Source organism: Miniopterus natalensis, chromosome 8 (assembly GCF_054644295.1).
Source record: "Miniopterus natalensis isolate mMinNat1 chromosome 8, mMinNat1.hap1, whole genome shotgun sequence".
Taxonomy (NCBI): Eukaryota; Metazoa; Chordata; class Mammalia; order Chiroptera; family Miniopteridae; genus Miniopterus; species Miniopterus natalensis.
In genome coordinates this window covers 20051258-20066983 of record NC_142088.1, presented here as the reverse complement: position 1 = coordinate 20066983, position 15726 = coordinate 20051258, and the positions used below count along the sequence as shown (strand labels likewise).

The window sequence follows — 15726 nt, the reverse complement described above, 5'->3', positions numbered from 1 at the left end:
GCAGTTATGTTTCATCCCAAACAGCTCGATAATGTTGTAATAAAATACACACTTCACATCTGTACTGTTAAATGCCTAAATCACAAAGAACACTGTTTCTTGACTTCACTTCATGGAGTGGAATTAACGTTTCCACATGAATTGGGGCATTGTACTCAGTTGTTAATAGCCTCTTGAGGTGAGCCAGCTGGGTTAATCCAAGTCTGTTTTCTGTGGGTAGTTTAGGATTATGTGTTTCTCTGCTTGCCTGTGTTACATCTCACCTTCAGTATTACATTTACATTTAAATGATGTATTCTTGTAATCATTCAGCATTTATTGAGCTTGAAATATGTGCTGAACAATAAGTGTTAACAACGATCATTATAGGATACCATTCTAGGGAATAATTTTAAGATAGTCTCTAAACTCTCAGAAAATAAGAAGTAAATAGTTTTGTTTGAAGAGCTTCTCAAAGGACCTGGTGGTAGAAGAGACGAGATGGGGAAAGGAAAAGGCTGAGGCAGGGTAAGGAAGTGTGAGAGGGCATGGGGTCAGGGAAGGACCAATTTTGAATATTAGTCTTGACCCCCTAGGGCTCAGCCTCTAGAGTAAACGTGTGCACAGTCCCGCCAAGCCCATGGTCAGGTGCCCATCAGCATCCAAGCCCTGAAGCCAGCCCTTGTGCATCGCTCTGTTTCCCCTAAGTACCCACCAGATTTTTCACGTAGAGCAAACACAGTTGTCACAGTGGATAACCAGCTGTTTTTTATTTTAACAATGGCTATAAAACCCATACACGGATATTCTTTCTGTACTGTTCCCCAGTAACTTAGGTGCCTGGTTCTCAAGCTTTAATCAGGTCACTGAACACAGTGTTCAGGCCCGAACCCCAGCCCCTCCTCCAGGTCACTGCCCGGAGCAACTGCTTCCTGCTCAAGTGGTGGCATCAGACCTGCGCTGGGTGGACTTCACAGAGGAGGCCGTGCCAGGTTAGATGTGACTCAGGTGACTTTTTTCAAAGCCATCTTGGGCAAAGAAAAATGTGACTTTGATGTAGACTTTCACTGTTTCCCAAGCAACTCAGGAAGAGACGGGCAACACTCTCAGCGCTGGGCTCCTTGTATCCAAACTTTCCCCATCCTCCATCAGCACGGCTTCTGGGGGAAGCCAGGAGAGGGTTCCCAGAGCCCCGGTGAACCATGAACCCCATGCATCCTCCCCGGCAAGGTGACTGCTGCTACGCGGTCACCCGGTATCCATGTATTGGCTCCCGTAAGAAATTTGAGCTGATTTTTGTGGTTGCTGTTGCTCTTTGTATATTTGCATAATTTTATATCCCAAGCAGAGTTTGTGATTTTGCAAGAGCATAATAAAAAACAGTGTGAATTGGCAGGTTTGGGGGTATGATTTGCAGCTGGTCTGTCACTTCCTCTTACTGGAAGCTTCAGCTTAAAGCATTATACAATTACCATATTTTACAGGGCCCAAGCTTATATTTGCATCTGCTCATCTTTTGTTGTTGCTTTTTAAAAGGTACTCTCTTTTCACGTTTATAATTTTGTAGATGAATTGCCCAATACACTCATTGTATACACTTCCCTCTTCTTGTTAGAAATTCATATGGTTCATTGCTATTGAACTCAAAGCACCAAGGTCTGATTGACATAGTAACAGTCAACATGAGACCTTTAGGTAGTTTTTGGAGATTGAAAGCAATGACAAAGGAAATGCATCCCGAGGTTACAGTAATATCTTCAACCATCCCCCTTTCGCTCGTTGTCATTATTTTGATTAAAAGGTCTATAGAAGCCACGGTGGTTTTTCAGGATGCAAAAATTATTGCAGAAACTTCCTCTATTAATGGAAATTATTAAAGGATGGAAACGGTACTCGAACAGCAAGAATGACATTAATTATGCGAAAAGCAATCGTCTGGCAGTTGGCAAGCAGGCAGTATTCTTCAACGCTCTTCCATGGGTTTGTGCTCGGCCAGCGTTAGAAATCTAAAAGCTTTTTATTTTGGCAAAGTTTTCATAGCTCTTGGACTTCCAGCATCTAGATAAAAGATAATTTGGAAGGAAATTGTGTTGGTGAAATTGAAGAAGTCGGTAATGAGTTCTGTGTAGATGAATCAATGCCCAATTAAATGATTGTATCAAATTCAACTTTAAATGTTGACTTAAAATAATCACATTGTAAAGATGTTGAAAGTAAGATGCCATCACGCACACACACATGCACACGCACACACACGGGGTGGGAAAAGTTGGTTTACAGTTGCGAGCATGGAAAACACAGTTTATTCTTATATTATTATTTATTAACTAGTGTATTCTTGCCCAGACGAGCAGAGTCATATGACCCAGCCTGGTGCAGGAATGGAGGGTTCAGATTCATCCGAGAGTTTGATTCATGGGGAGAAACTTGGGGCAGGAATTAGGTGTATGCGAAGACTTAGACTAGGATTGCAATAACCAAGCTTATTTCCGTTCCATAGTTCCCTGTCTCGTTTGCAGCCTTTCTGTTTTTCTGTTTCCCCTTCGCTGACTCAGCCCTTTCCGAGGCTCCCTTCTCCATGGGTCGCTGTTTCAGTGTCCTCACCGCCTCTTGCAGAATGTTCTGCTCACCCACCACCGCCTTCGCCTGTTCTTGTCCCTTTACAGTAGTAAATACGACAAATCAGAGCGACATTTACTGCTTCATTCACTCAGACAGTAAGCATTTCTTAAGCCTTTGCCATGGTCAAGGCGCTCACCTAGCCACAGGAAGCGGGCTCTCTGCCATAGGCACGAAACAGGGCCCGTAAAGTACCCGATGGGCCTGAAGCGCTGGGCATATGTGAGGGGGTGAGACAGGGCTGGAAAGTGAGGCTGCTGTAGGTTACTGAAAGCCTTGATTCACTAGTTAATAGAAAACCATTGATGAGTGAGTGTGTTTAGTTTGGTTTCTCAGACCAGGTTTTGACACAATAGCATTGGTTTTCATAATGTCATCATTCATCTTTCCAGAACTTGAGCTCTGCTGATACAGTCGTGAGTTGAAAAATAACTTGGTTAAAATAAATTTAGGGCTAATGTGTGCCTGATTCCAGCATTAACGGTAGCATGGCTCTGCTGGCATTGGAATCAAATAGGTGCCTCACGCCGAGGTAACTGTGCAGGTCAGCAGTCGTTCTGCCTGGTGGGGCCAGTAATTTACCCACCAGATAAGGTTCCCCTTCTACTCTGCTATTATTTTCAGCTTATAGGATCTTCCTCACTCTAAGCAATTGGATAATTAAGGTTCCTAATAGTTTTGAGTCATATTCCATATTCAAGTTTAAATCTAAGTTGTAAGAATGTTTGTAGATTTTTTAAAAATTTTTGTGGAAAATGAAAAACTTAGGAGCACATCAACAAAAGAGCTTGAAAGTGGCAGTCGCATTAAGACTTAATCATGCCCTAGCCAGTTTGGCTCAGTGTCAGAGCGTCGGCCTATAAGGGTCTCGGGTTCGATTCCCGAGGGCATGTACCTCAGTTGCAGGCTCCATTCCCAGCCCCCAAGGGAGGCAACCAGTAGATGTGTCTCCCTCACATCTCTCTCTTTCCCTATCTCTCTCTCTCTCTCCTTCCTCTCTCTCCCCCTTCCACTCTCTGAAAAGCAATGGAAAAAATATCCTCGGGTGAAGATTAACAAAAAGACTTAATCATAGGACAGATGTCATAAAACTTCCTTACAAACATTTTAATGGTATATGTTGTGATATCACATATGGAAAGAGAACTGTGGAATGAAAATAAGCTGAATCTTTCTGTTAACTGGCACCAAATAGATATTTGAGGCTTCTATTTCAGTGACTCAATAAATATTAATCACCGAGGTGACATGCCAGGCCCTGAGAATGCAAGGGCTCACAAAGAGGCGTTGTCCCAACCCTAATGAAGCTTAAAATCTGATGTTTTGTGTAAACCGAATTTACAGACTGACACCATGCCTGAATACTAAAAATATTGTACATAAACAGGCTATTTTTATAAAACATAGCTCTTTATTAAAAATTACTTTTACTATACCAAAAATTAACATATAGACATATATTAATGCCTCTAGCTATGTGAAATGAATTTGCTAGGCAATTTTATTTCAGTGGGATGGCCATGATGACCATAAACACATTCAGAAGGCTTGCAGACAGTCATAATTTCACGTATTCCACCTCATTGCCACCAGAGGTTCATTCGAACTTTCAGGTCTTGTGGCTCAGTTCTTTGTTTAGGAAACAGAGCATCAGTGACTCTAATGATCGCTGCCAACATCTGAGGCAGCACTGAGAGTGAGAAAAGCATTATTTTGAGGTCAGACAGATTACAGTTCAGATCTCGGCTTTGCCACAGTGTGACTGTTTGGCAGGTTGCTTTAACTTTCTCTGGACTCTGTTTTCCTTGTGTGTAAAATGAGGCAGAGATGGGAATGGTAGCACTGATTGTAACGATTCTGACGTTGGAGTGTCCAGAGAGTCATTTCCTTCTAGTCACTAGAAATGGCAGTAACTAGAACTTGCCACTGACTAAACTACAAAAAGAAACATTCTGAACAGCTTACAACTTTGTATTTATTTACATTCTAATCTTTATAAATGCAAATATATTCAAGTATACTAGAGAGCTTTAGTCAGTGAGTGTTGTTTAGGAAGCTTATTAGTTAAAAAGGATAGTATGAACTCATATGAAATAATATGAGCAAACTTTTATGTCATTTTAAGATTTGGACATATTTTGAGAGTCAATTTTGTTTCTTTTAGGATAAGTGAGGAACACTGTCACAGAACCAATACAAAAGAACAGCAGAGGAATGAATAACTCACATATTACAGCCAAGAAACAATTAGAAACCAATTCATCAAGTACTGGATACTAGTATCTATAGTGATTAATATGGCTAACCCAGAATCCACAAAATTCCTGTTTACTCTTTTTCTGGAAAACACATGAGAGGAAAACAGATGAGAGGAAAACAGATGGATTTCTTGGGGAATGCTGTTCCTAATACCTTTCATTTATCTTTTCATCAGACCTTTGTCTCGTATTAAGAAAGAGTTGTTATGTCAGCCAGTGTTGCAATATCTCTATTTGTAGGTAGACAGATTGAGGGAAGGAAATAAGGAATAGTGCCTGGCTCTTTAATTAAAGATGTAGAGCCTGTTTGCTCTTCAAGCTTATTGGCAACACATGTATGCACACGTACACACACACACACACACACACACTCACACACACACACACAAGCGCATCTGATAGATGAAGCCAAATTTGTAAAATCGTATCCACAATCATAGTTTCTATGGTAACTGTATCTTAGGCCCAGACATAAACAGAGCTGGGCAGGAGATGTCTGATTTTATTTTCTCCAAAGACAATCAGAAGAAACATAGTTCAGGTTATCAAGATGTGACGTGGCTTGGTGTACATATGGCTAGTACTTGGTGCTAGCAGAATATTTAATGCTTGAATTCCAATAAATACTTTATAATTTTACAATGTTGCAGATTACTTTGCTACCTTTGTCACTCAGCTTTAAAATAATTGTTGTGTACCTACATCTAGTTATTATATTAATGAGGTGTAAGTGGTGAACATAATGTGGAAACTGTATGCAAGATAGCTTTAATAAATGTGCATAAGTCAGAAGGGACTTCAAGGATTTATTTCAATTACAATATTTTAACTCTAACATTTTACAAGGGAGCAAAATGTAGGCACAGAGTGGTTAAAAGGCTTAAGCAAGAGTTATTTTTAAAATATTTTTATTTGCTGTCTTTTCCAAACTAGCAGATGTTCTAAGCTTGTCTATAAGCTGAATACCCAGTTATTTGACAAAATTACTGAAATTAAATTAGAGAAAATAAACACTTCAGAAATAATGGTTTGAACGAGTGTATGTACTTTTGCCCCTCTAGACAGCATCTCTGAAAATGCATCTCAGGAATAATGCACTTCACATTAACAAAGAGAAATAATTGAACAACCCATTTTGATTAATTTTTTTTTGTTCAAATGGAGGATACTTTCCCTCCAAATACATAGCATTTTAGCAGAATGTCTTAATGCTAGAAGATGCTCAAATCCATGTTCCTAACTTTTTTCCCATCATGTTGATTCCTTTAAAACTCTCCCGACCAGACCTATAGCGAGGTAAGAGCAGAGTAATTAAAAGAAAGCTTCTGGAAACTGATCAAAAGTATCTGTCAGGATACCAACTTGAAATGAAAGGCCTATTTCCTAAAACGGCATCTAAATTTTTATACTTCGCATCTTAATCTTATGATGTGTCTGGCAGCATGAAACTCATACTTTGTAATGGCTCTGAGTAGACATTTTTGTAAATGAGGATGTTTTATAGAAGTGAGTAGCTGCATTGTGACTTCACACAGCCTTCCCATCACAGCACCTTTTACGTTTCCTCGGGAAAACTGACTTACGGGACATAAATTATAGCACTGGCAAAAATGTGTCCTAACCCATAGGAACTGGGAAACAGGTTAATTTTGAATTCTTTGCACTTTTTATCATCACACATTTGCAGAAAATGTTGTATGATTTATTCTTTTATTTTTTAGTGAATTGATAAAAAAAAAAAAATGTTTGAAAGGGTATTAAATTTCCCCTCTGCCCTTAGTCTGAAAATGGGGGAGGTAGGGGTTTAAAGGGCCTCTGTAGTACATTGCTCTGTGAAACTGCTGATTCTAACAATGCTGGGTGAGATATACATACTAATTTAAGGAACCCTGACTGTAAGCTCCTTGCTTTTGTAGAAAAAAGGCTAATAGCTTTATTTTAATAAGGCTCTTAACACCCCAGCCAGCAGCAGGCATTGGGGGAATGGAATTGGGAGAACTCCCATGGACCAAAAGCATCTTAATTCCACATTCCTCCCAACACCAAACCCACCTGATAGGCTGTCAGAGGCTGTCCTAATCCAGCCAAAGAAGATCTCCTGCCATGTGCAAGGCACACCAAGGTATGAGCTTTTCAAGTGTTTTGAATAAGCTCTCTGAAGTTTCACTCCCTGGGGTTTACTGGTAGAGGAAGACAAATGGGCCACCGATCCAAGCCTAAGTCCTTACATCACAGTGTTGTGGAAAGACAAGGTTTCTGTTATGGCTTAAGTCAAGATTATTTCTATCAGATGCATACTTAGGTCATTAACTTAAAAAAAACACACACAAAAAACCACAAAGCCCTACATGATACCAAGTGAGATAAAGGGCTTCTTTAAAAAAAAAAAAAGTTAATTGGATCAAAGCCACTGACCTTATTTTTTTGTGATGAGGGAAATTACCTAATAAGGAGGTCTCCGAGCAGGAGCATTTCTGAGTCTTCTCGCACACAGAGCAAAATGAGAAATGAGCTTATGAATGCCTGGGCCTATTCTGTCCCCTCACACACCCCTGAAGTGGCCTGGCTTCCTAGGGACCTAAATATAACTTGTAATTAGTTTCTCTTAGGCAGCCTCTACCTGCACTTTCTTACCCCCAATTCCCAGCTATTTGCAAGAATCTTTGTACCCAACACAATAATCTTCATTGGCACCATTTCTGATTAGGATATTAAACGGTGGGTGATCAGATTACAGGAGGGGATTAGATTCATTATGACTTATCCACCAATGGGATATTAGAGAGCCGTGATTATTCACGTTTGTGAAATACATCTAATAGCACAGGAAAATGCCAATAATAAATGGTTGGGGGGGAACTCTACATAACATTAAAATATGTATATATTTATAAAAGTTAACAGAAGTCATCTTTGGATGGTTTTCCACAATACTTATTTAGGGAGAAAAAGCAGTTAAATCTGTTTTTTTAAATAATGGATCACAAATTTATTCCCATCCTTTCCATTAGCTAACTGTGTCCCTGAGGGAGAGGACTTTCTCTCATCTCTGTGTCTTAGAGTACTTAGCATGTGACTCTACTTAGGAGACACTAACAAATGTTTATTTACTTGAAAATATTAATCTCATTTTCTAAGCGTGAGAGCATAAGACAGTACAACCAGTGGTTGTTTATTTATTAGAAAACTGTGAAGATTTTCAACACCGTCGAATCTGGCCTTCCGTCCCCATCAATACACGGAAATCACTCTCGGTAGAGCACCGGTCGCCATCTCATTGCCAATTCCAGCATACGCGGTTGCAGACGTTATTAGTCACTGTTCAGTTGCAGAGAGCAAAATCCACATGAGCTAGTTGAAGTAGAAACAAATTTATTGCACCATATTAATGGGCTTACAGAATCATAAGGAAGGCTAAAGAAACAAATTCTTGGATAAGCTTTCAGGAATAATCTCCCCGGCCACGTTACATAACCAGGCCACAGAGGGAGCTGCTGCTGCTCCACACGGAGCCTTTGGCTCCGCAGCCACACAACCGTGCCCGTATCAGGAGCCACCGTAATTAGGAAGGTGCCACAATCAGGAAGCCACCTCTAGCGCCGTCAACCCCAAAGCTAGCCCTCCACCCCAGAAACGAGCCGTGTTCGGCACATCTGCCAAAACTGCTACAGGAAGACCAGGCACCCCTTCAGTCATTCCTGCGGAATACGCGGGAAGCGTGGCCACTGCCTCGATTCCGTTTCTCAGACGGTGTGGCCTAAAGTTACACCCAGCACACTGACTGTGCGGGAATTCCGGGAAAGGCAGTGTTTAGCTTTCGGGGCTCCCTAGTTCAGATTGCACCCTACGAGGCTGGGGGATTTGGTACAGCGCGCCAACGCGCCCGGCAGACCGCGGACCTTGTCTTACAGAAGAAGCGCTCGACTGCTTTTCACGCAGCTGGCTGTTCCCTCCTTCAGGGGATTCTTTTCTCCTGCTAACACTCTTTCCTAGACCAACTCCCTCCTTTTTAGCAACCTCCCTCCTAGGTTCTATTTTGTTTGCCTGTCCCTTAAGCGATAGTGTTTCTAAGAGAATTATATTTCCTATTTTCGTTGCATGTATTTTCTTCTAGTATGTCTCTACAGGCTCTCTCTGGGCACTCCAATTCTTTTCCAAGGTTTTAGGGACCATCTAGGGGCTAACTATTTTCCAATTCTACATCTCTATTCTAGACTTCTCTTCTGAGTCACAAACTTTATACTCAGTTATCTATCAGACAGCTCCATCAGATGTCCCAACTCAAGCTTAATATATCTAAGTATTACCGGCTCTTATTCATACCCTTAGATTTGTTCTTCCTTTAGTCCATCTTAGTGACAGTTACCAAACCCATCTAGTTGGGCATCATTCTACACACATCCTTCCCATTAATCTTCAGGCGGTCCTATCAAAACTACCTCCTTAGCATCCTTATGTCACTCCCTTTTCTCCACCCTTTTGAGTACACCCTGGTTTAGGCCTTTATCATCTCTGGCTCAGACTGCACTGGAACTCCACACTATGGCGAGAATCATCTCTCCAGCCTATAAATATGTCCTATCCGTTATCATGTCTCAGGTTTTACTATCACCTAAAGAAAAAATCAAGTCCCTTGGCATGGCTTGTGAGCTCCTTTAAGATCTGGTTTAGGTCTGCATCTCCAGAGCTTGGATCCTGGGGGCAAAAGGACCTGATCCTTACCTCAGGTAGTCTGTGTACTAGCTCTATGACCTTAGGCAACTGCTCAGTTTTCTCGTCTGCAAAATGGGGCAACCATTGCAGTTATTCAGAGGATTGAATGGACTAATGCAAAAAAGAAAATTTAGTCTTGTAGTTGACATTCAATAAGTGCCAAATAAATGTTAAATTGTAATAATCGATGATGAACTAAATAAATGGAGAAATAGTCCATGTTCTTGGATAAGAAGACTCATTATTGTCAAGATGTCAGTTAGTCCCAACTTTTTCTACAGAGTCAATGCAATCCCAGTCAGAATCCCAGCAGGTTGTTTAGTGGATCTCCAAGCTAACTCTAAAGTTCATGTGAAGAGGAAAAAGACCCAGAATAACCAACACAGTATTGATAGAGAAGAACCACATTGGAGGACTGACACTACCCAACTAAACACTTACTATTAAGCTACAGTAATCAGGACAGTGTGGTATTGGTGAAGGAACAGACACGTAGATCAATGAAACAGAATAGAGAGGCCAGAAATAGACCCACATAATCAACTGATCTTTGACAAGGGACCAAAGGCCACACAATAGAGCAAGGACAGTCTTTTCAATGAATGCTGCTGGAACAGCTGGATATCCACATGTAAAAAAAAAAAAAAATTAACATACAGACTTACAATTTCTACAATATAACATTGGTAACAAAATCTAAATGACCTTGGGTTTGGCAATGACTTTTTAGATATGACACCAAAGGTGTGATCCATTAAAGGAAGAATTGATAAGCTGGCCTTCATCAAAATAAAAAGTTTCTTCTCTGCGAAAGACACTGTCTAGAGAATAAAAAAAAAAAAAAAGCCACAGACTGGGGGAAAATATTTGTAAAAGACATATTTGATAAGGACTGTTAACCAGAATATACAAAGAACTCTTAAAACCCCACAAAAAGAAAACAAACAACCCAATTAAAATATGGGCCAAAGGCTTTCATGGACACCTCACCAGAAAAGATATTCAGATGGTAAATAAGCATATGAAAAACTATTCTCCATTTGTTATCAGGGAAATGCAAGTTAAAACAACAATAAGACACCACTACACACCCATTAGAACGGCCATAATCTGGAACACCGACGACAACAAATGCTGGCGAGGATGTGGAGCCATGAGAACTCTCATTCATTGCTGGAAGGAACGCAAAATGGTACACCCGCTTTGGAAGATTGTTTTGTCAGTGTCTCGCCAAACGGAACATACTTTTACCATATGACACAGCCATCATGCTCCTTGGTATTTACCCAAAGGAGCTAAAAACTTAGGTCCACACAAAAACCTGCGATGGATGTTTACAGCAGCTTTATTCATTAGCTCCCAAACGTGGAAGCCACTCAGATGTCCTTCGGTAGGTGAACGGATAAATAAACCGTGGTTCATCCAGACAATAGTATATTATTCAGCACTAAAAAGAAATGAGCTATCAAGCTGTGAAAAGACATGGAGGAAACTTAAATGCATATTACAAGGTAAAAGAGGCCAATAGAGCCCGGCCGGGCGTGGCCCAGCGGTTGAGCATCGACCTAGGATCCAGGAGATCGCGGTTCGATTCCCAGTCAGGGCACGTGCCCGGGTTGTGGGCTCGATCCCCAGTCGGGGGCGTGCAGGAGGCAGCGGATCAATGACGCCTTTCTCATCATTGATGTTTCTCTCTCTCTCCCTTCCTCTCTCTGAAATCAATAAAGTTATATTTAAAAAAAATAAAAGCCAATATAAAAAGGCTACATACTCTCTGATACTAACTATATGGCATTCTGTAAAAGTCAAAAATATGTAAAAGGATCAGTCGTGGCCAGGGATTGCAGCGGGGGAAGGGGGAGTGATGAGTAGGCAGAGCAGAGAATCTCCAGGGCAGTGAAAATATCCTGTGTGATGCTGTGGTGGAAACATGGAACACATTTGGGCAGATCCACAGAGTGCACCACACCGAAAATGAGCCCCGACAGAAACCATGGGCCTTGCGCAGCGGCCATGTGTCGGCGTTGACTCGTCCCTTAGCAGGTGCCCGCTCTGGGGGCGCTGATGGCGGGGCGGCTGTGCGTGAGTGCAGGCGGGAGGCAGGTGGGAATCCGCTGGGCCTTCTCTTCGGATTGCTGTGAACATAAAACTGCTCTAAAGAATGAAGTCAGTTTGAACATGAGAAAGCACTCGCCGTGGTGGCAGTGATGGTGGTGGCCAGGGTAGAGCGCCCGTCGTATTGCCGACTGTCACTGATGCCCTTTTCCTCATAGCCTCTGTTTCCTCCTCAACCAAAATCTCGGCGTTCCCAGAAAAAAACAGCGCTTTTTCTTAAGCCTCCGTGTTGTTTCGCTTTTGCTCCCGCTACTTAGGATGCCTTTTCCTGCCCTTCTGCCCCTAACATCTCCTCATGCACATTCAAGCTTTAGCGGAGGCCTCAGCACCCGTGGGAAGCTGTCTTCCGCTCTCCCAGGGGACTCGGGGGGCTGTTCCTTGGGACCCCCGCTGCCTCCTTCCCCGCCTGACACGCTAGCAGTGATCCCATTGCACCGTAACTGTTCGCAGGCCTGTCTCCTCTGTATTCAAAGCAACGGAGAAATCCGGCCCCTGCCCCTCGCTTTGAATGTAGTTCCTACATGGCGTTAGGGTGCACCAGGTCCTCAGGGATCACTCACCGCATGATTGCCTTCAAGATGCTGTGATATTAGTAGAGAAGCCATTTAAATACCTACGCGATCGGCAAAGAAGAATAATTTTTGGCGTAAAAGAGTGTCATCCATCTTTTGAAGCCTGGCCCGTGTTCTGCTACGGGCATGAATTTCTTCCTAACACCTTCAGGTGTCATCTGTGCCACTCTCCGTAACATCCTGAACGGCCCTGGGTCATACATTGGCCTGCAGCGTCCTTTAATTATTTCATTAATGACGCTTGTTTTCCCAACAAGACTGAAAGCTCCTGATGGATACCGATGGCCCTGTACTTCACAGAATCTAGCATGCGGCCAGCTCACCAGATGCCAGGCTGGGTGGCACCTCCTGGAGACATCAGGATGTTGACTATTGGGCCAGGCAGCTCTAGATGTCCACCCTGAAAGCATCAACTTGGAGTTCTGTGGCCCCAAGAAAAAGATTAGTTGTAAATGTCTACAGCCATACTGGGGATACATAAGCATCATCTTTTCCAACAACCACAATTAATAATCTTGAGCATAGTTCTTGTATTTGTTCATTCTTCCTCCGTTAGAAAAATAGGTTGAAAACAAAAGAAACCTTAGATGGGAGTGGCTGGCGACACTACTTCTGTCTTGCTTTTTCTGCACCATTTATTGGTCCCCTGTCTGTCAGACGCCATCCTTGCCCCTGGCCTTTGTTAGAAAGGTCAGTGTTAAGCCCTGTCTCTGAGCTGCTTGTAATTTGTCTCCAGCCTACCCAGGTAGCTCACTGGGCGGCTGTCCTCTCAGATAACTCCAGCCACTGTTCCAGGTACTGGTGAAATATGAAGAGGTTTTGTAGGATCCACTCTGAAGGGCCTCCTGTAATCAGTCAACACCAGGAATAGTCTTTCCTACTCTAAATAAGTGTGTACACGTGCTTTGCAACACCTCCCCAACAAACCCTCCCTACAAGCACCGCCCAGGCTGGGATGGCGATTTTATAGAGAGCTAGGACTTTTTGAGTAGGAAGAAAATAAGTTCCAGGTGGAGTAATACCTAGAAAATGTTTTCCTACTTCCTGTGTTTCCTGGTAAACTCTCCCTTTCTCCCAAAATAACAGTCCAGGTTTTCTGTTTACCCCTTTCAGGCCCATTAGGCAAGGGCTACCCCAGTGCAAGAGCAGGCCCACGAGTGGTCCACAGAGCCACACATGGTGACATGAACAGGTGAGGAATCGGTCAGTCAACAAGTACTTTTAGATTTTTTTTTATTATTGATTTTTTTTTTTTTTTTAGAGAGAGAGGAAGGGAGAGTGAGAGAGAGAAACATCCGTGTGAGAGCGAAACATCAATCAGCTACCTCCCACCCCCACCCCCACCCCCACCGGGAATCAAGCCCACAACCTGGGCATGTGCCCTGGCCAGGAACAGAGTCACACACAACCTTTCGATGCCCAGCCACCTGAGCCACACCAGCCAGGGCAACAAGTACTTTTAGATACCTGTAAGCATTTATCCTTTCTTAGCATGATAGATACAGAAGGACTATAAAGTCTTTTAGGTTCATGGAACTAACACACTTTATTGAGAAACTACTGGGACAGTCACTGCCCATCAGAATTTCAGAGGCTGATAGAAGAGAACAGAAGAGAGGCAAACATGGGAAAGGGGAAAACAACGAAGACCAGCACTAGGTAGAAAACAGGCAATCACTTCTCTTTGGTTGTTCCTAAGCGAGGGGACTAAGTGAGGTCCAGGGGAGGAAGGGCTTCGTGGAAGCTGTGGAGTACCTAGCTGGCTGTCACCAACACGACTCGTATAGAACGGTGTCACTGAAAAGGTGCTTTTGAAAATACAGCCCTTGTCACAGCCAGTAAGAGCCTACAGAGACGTGATGACTAACTGTAAGATGGGATCCTGGAGCAGAAAAAGACATTAGGTAAAAATCTGAATAAGCTGTGGGCTCTAGTTAACAACAATGTATCATTACGGACTCATCAGTTGTATATTAACGTGCGATGTTAGTAACAGGGAGACTGGGTGTAGGGGAACTCTCTGCACGACTCAATTTTTCTGTAAGTCTAAAGCTGTTATAAAAATTAAAGCTGTTTTTTTTTAAGCTGTCTCGCAGCCTACAGGTTATCCCTGGCACGGTGACAGGAAGGAGTCGGTTCAACAATGACCCGTTTTTGAAAGAAGTGACTTTGTTGTTAAGTGCCATGTTTGTGGCTTCGCCGTCGATGGGTACAGCGATGGCGTTCTCGCCCGCTTTCCCATGCTTGATGTTTGGCAGGCGACAGCGGCATTTGTGCCCTGATGATCATTTGGAGACGCGTTGTCAGTAACCGGGGTGTCTAATGGATCTTCATCTCTAATTACCCCTCTCTCCACAGGTGGCTGGAAAGGGTCCGGATGGGAGCGCGCACGGCGTCCGCTTCGAGGGCATGGAGAGGCAATACGCCTCCTTACCCAGGTACGGCCCGCCCGCTCCCCTGCACATAAAGCCCTCACTGCAGTCTACGCGAGAGCAAATCCGGCTCAGAAATAGGGAATATGGTATAATTTTGCCTCGCTGCTGTCTGCAGCAGCCACAGGGCCATCTTCACAACTGTGCTAATAATTGAAACACTTGTGGGTTATTTTTAAGGGAAGAAAATAGTATATCATTGCAATTGAACATGTCAGCAAGAATATTGGATACTGAATGGAAATCCTGAGCCATTGCTATAAAAATGGTATTGAACACCCTGCACCAAGCTCGGAGACAATAAAATAGTAAATCCTCTGTGCTAGGAGGTACCCACGAGGAAGGGCAAGCCAACCTTAACCCTGGGAGCTCCATATGGGTGGTAAAAAGCAGGAGAGAAATGTGAACCTGGGAAGGTGTCCTTTGCTTGATTTGGAAACTGACCGTGTTCTTTAGGCAATAAGCAGATATTTAGGAGAGGCAGGGGCGCAGTGCGGGAAAGGGAGAACTGCGTGGGAAAAGTTCGTCTGGCGACTCTAGCCTAACGTGATCCACCGATGCTGTAACTGTGGTAACTAGACACCCCTGAAAATGAGACTCGGTTCTCAAAGGTCAGTGCTCTTATCTGCGAGATGAAGAATAATTTCAGCCTGCTCTCAGTAGCACATGACAAAGAGGAAACCTTTCCAAACGTACATTCATTGCAGCCACTATGGGAGTTCAATGTGTTGAGAGTGTGAGAATTAGTGAGGTTTGGGGGTGGGACAAAGAAAGGTCAGTGACAGCCAGAAAACTGAAATGTTACAAAGTATCTCCTTTCAAAAGGAGAGGAGGACCCTAAATTGAACCGATCATCAAAGCTGGGTGTGAAAGTGCTAACTCAGAACTGGAGTTACCCCGTTGTGTGTTGGTTACAGTTCTGTGTGTAAATTCATAACAAATTATAACAAAAGTAACATCCTGAAGATTATAATAGGAAAAGCCTAAGTGACCATCTGCTCTGATACATAGTATGTTGATTGTCAAATGTAATAAAAT

General features: G+C 42.8%; 1 protein-coding gene across 1 annotated transcript in view; it reads left to right on the top strand.

The window, feature by feature from the left end:
- Window positions 1-15726, top strand: part of PARD3B (par-3 family cell polarity regulator beta) — an 852378-nt gene that overhangs the window by 785292 nt on the left and 51360 nt on the right. Inside the window, exon 22 of the mRNA XM_087819630.1 lies at window positions 14615-14694. Coding sequence (XP_087675756.1) covers window positions 14615-14694 — 80 coding nt within the window. The remainder of the gene's footprint in view (window positions 1-14614; window positions 14695-15726) is intronic.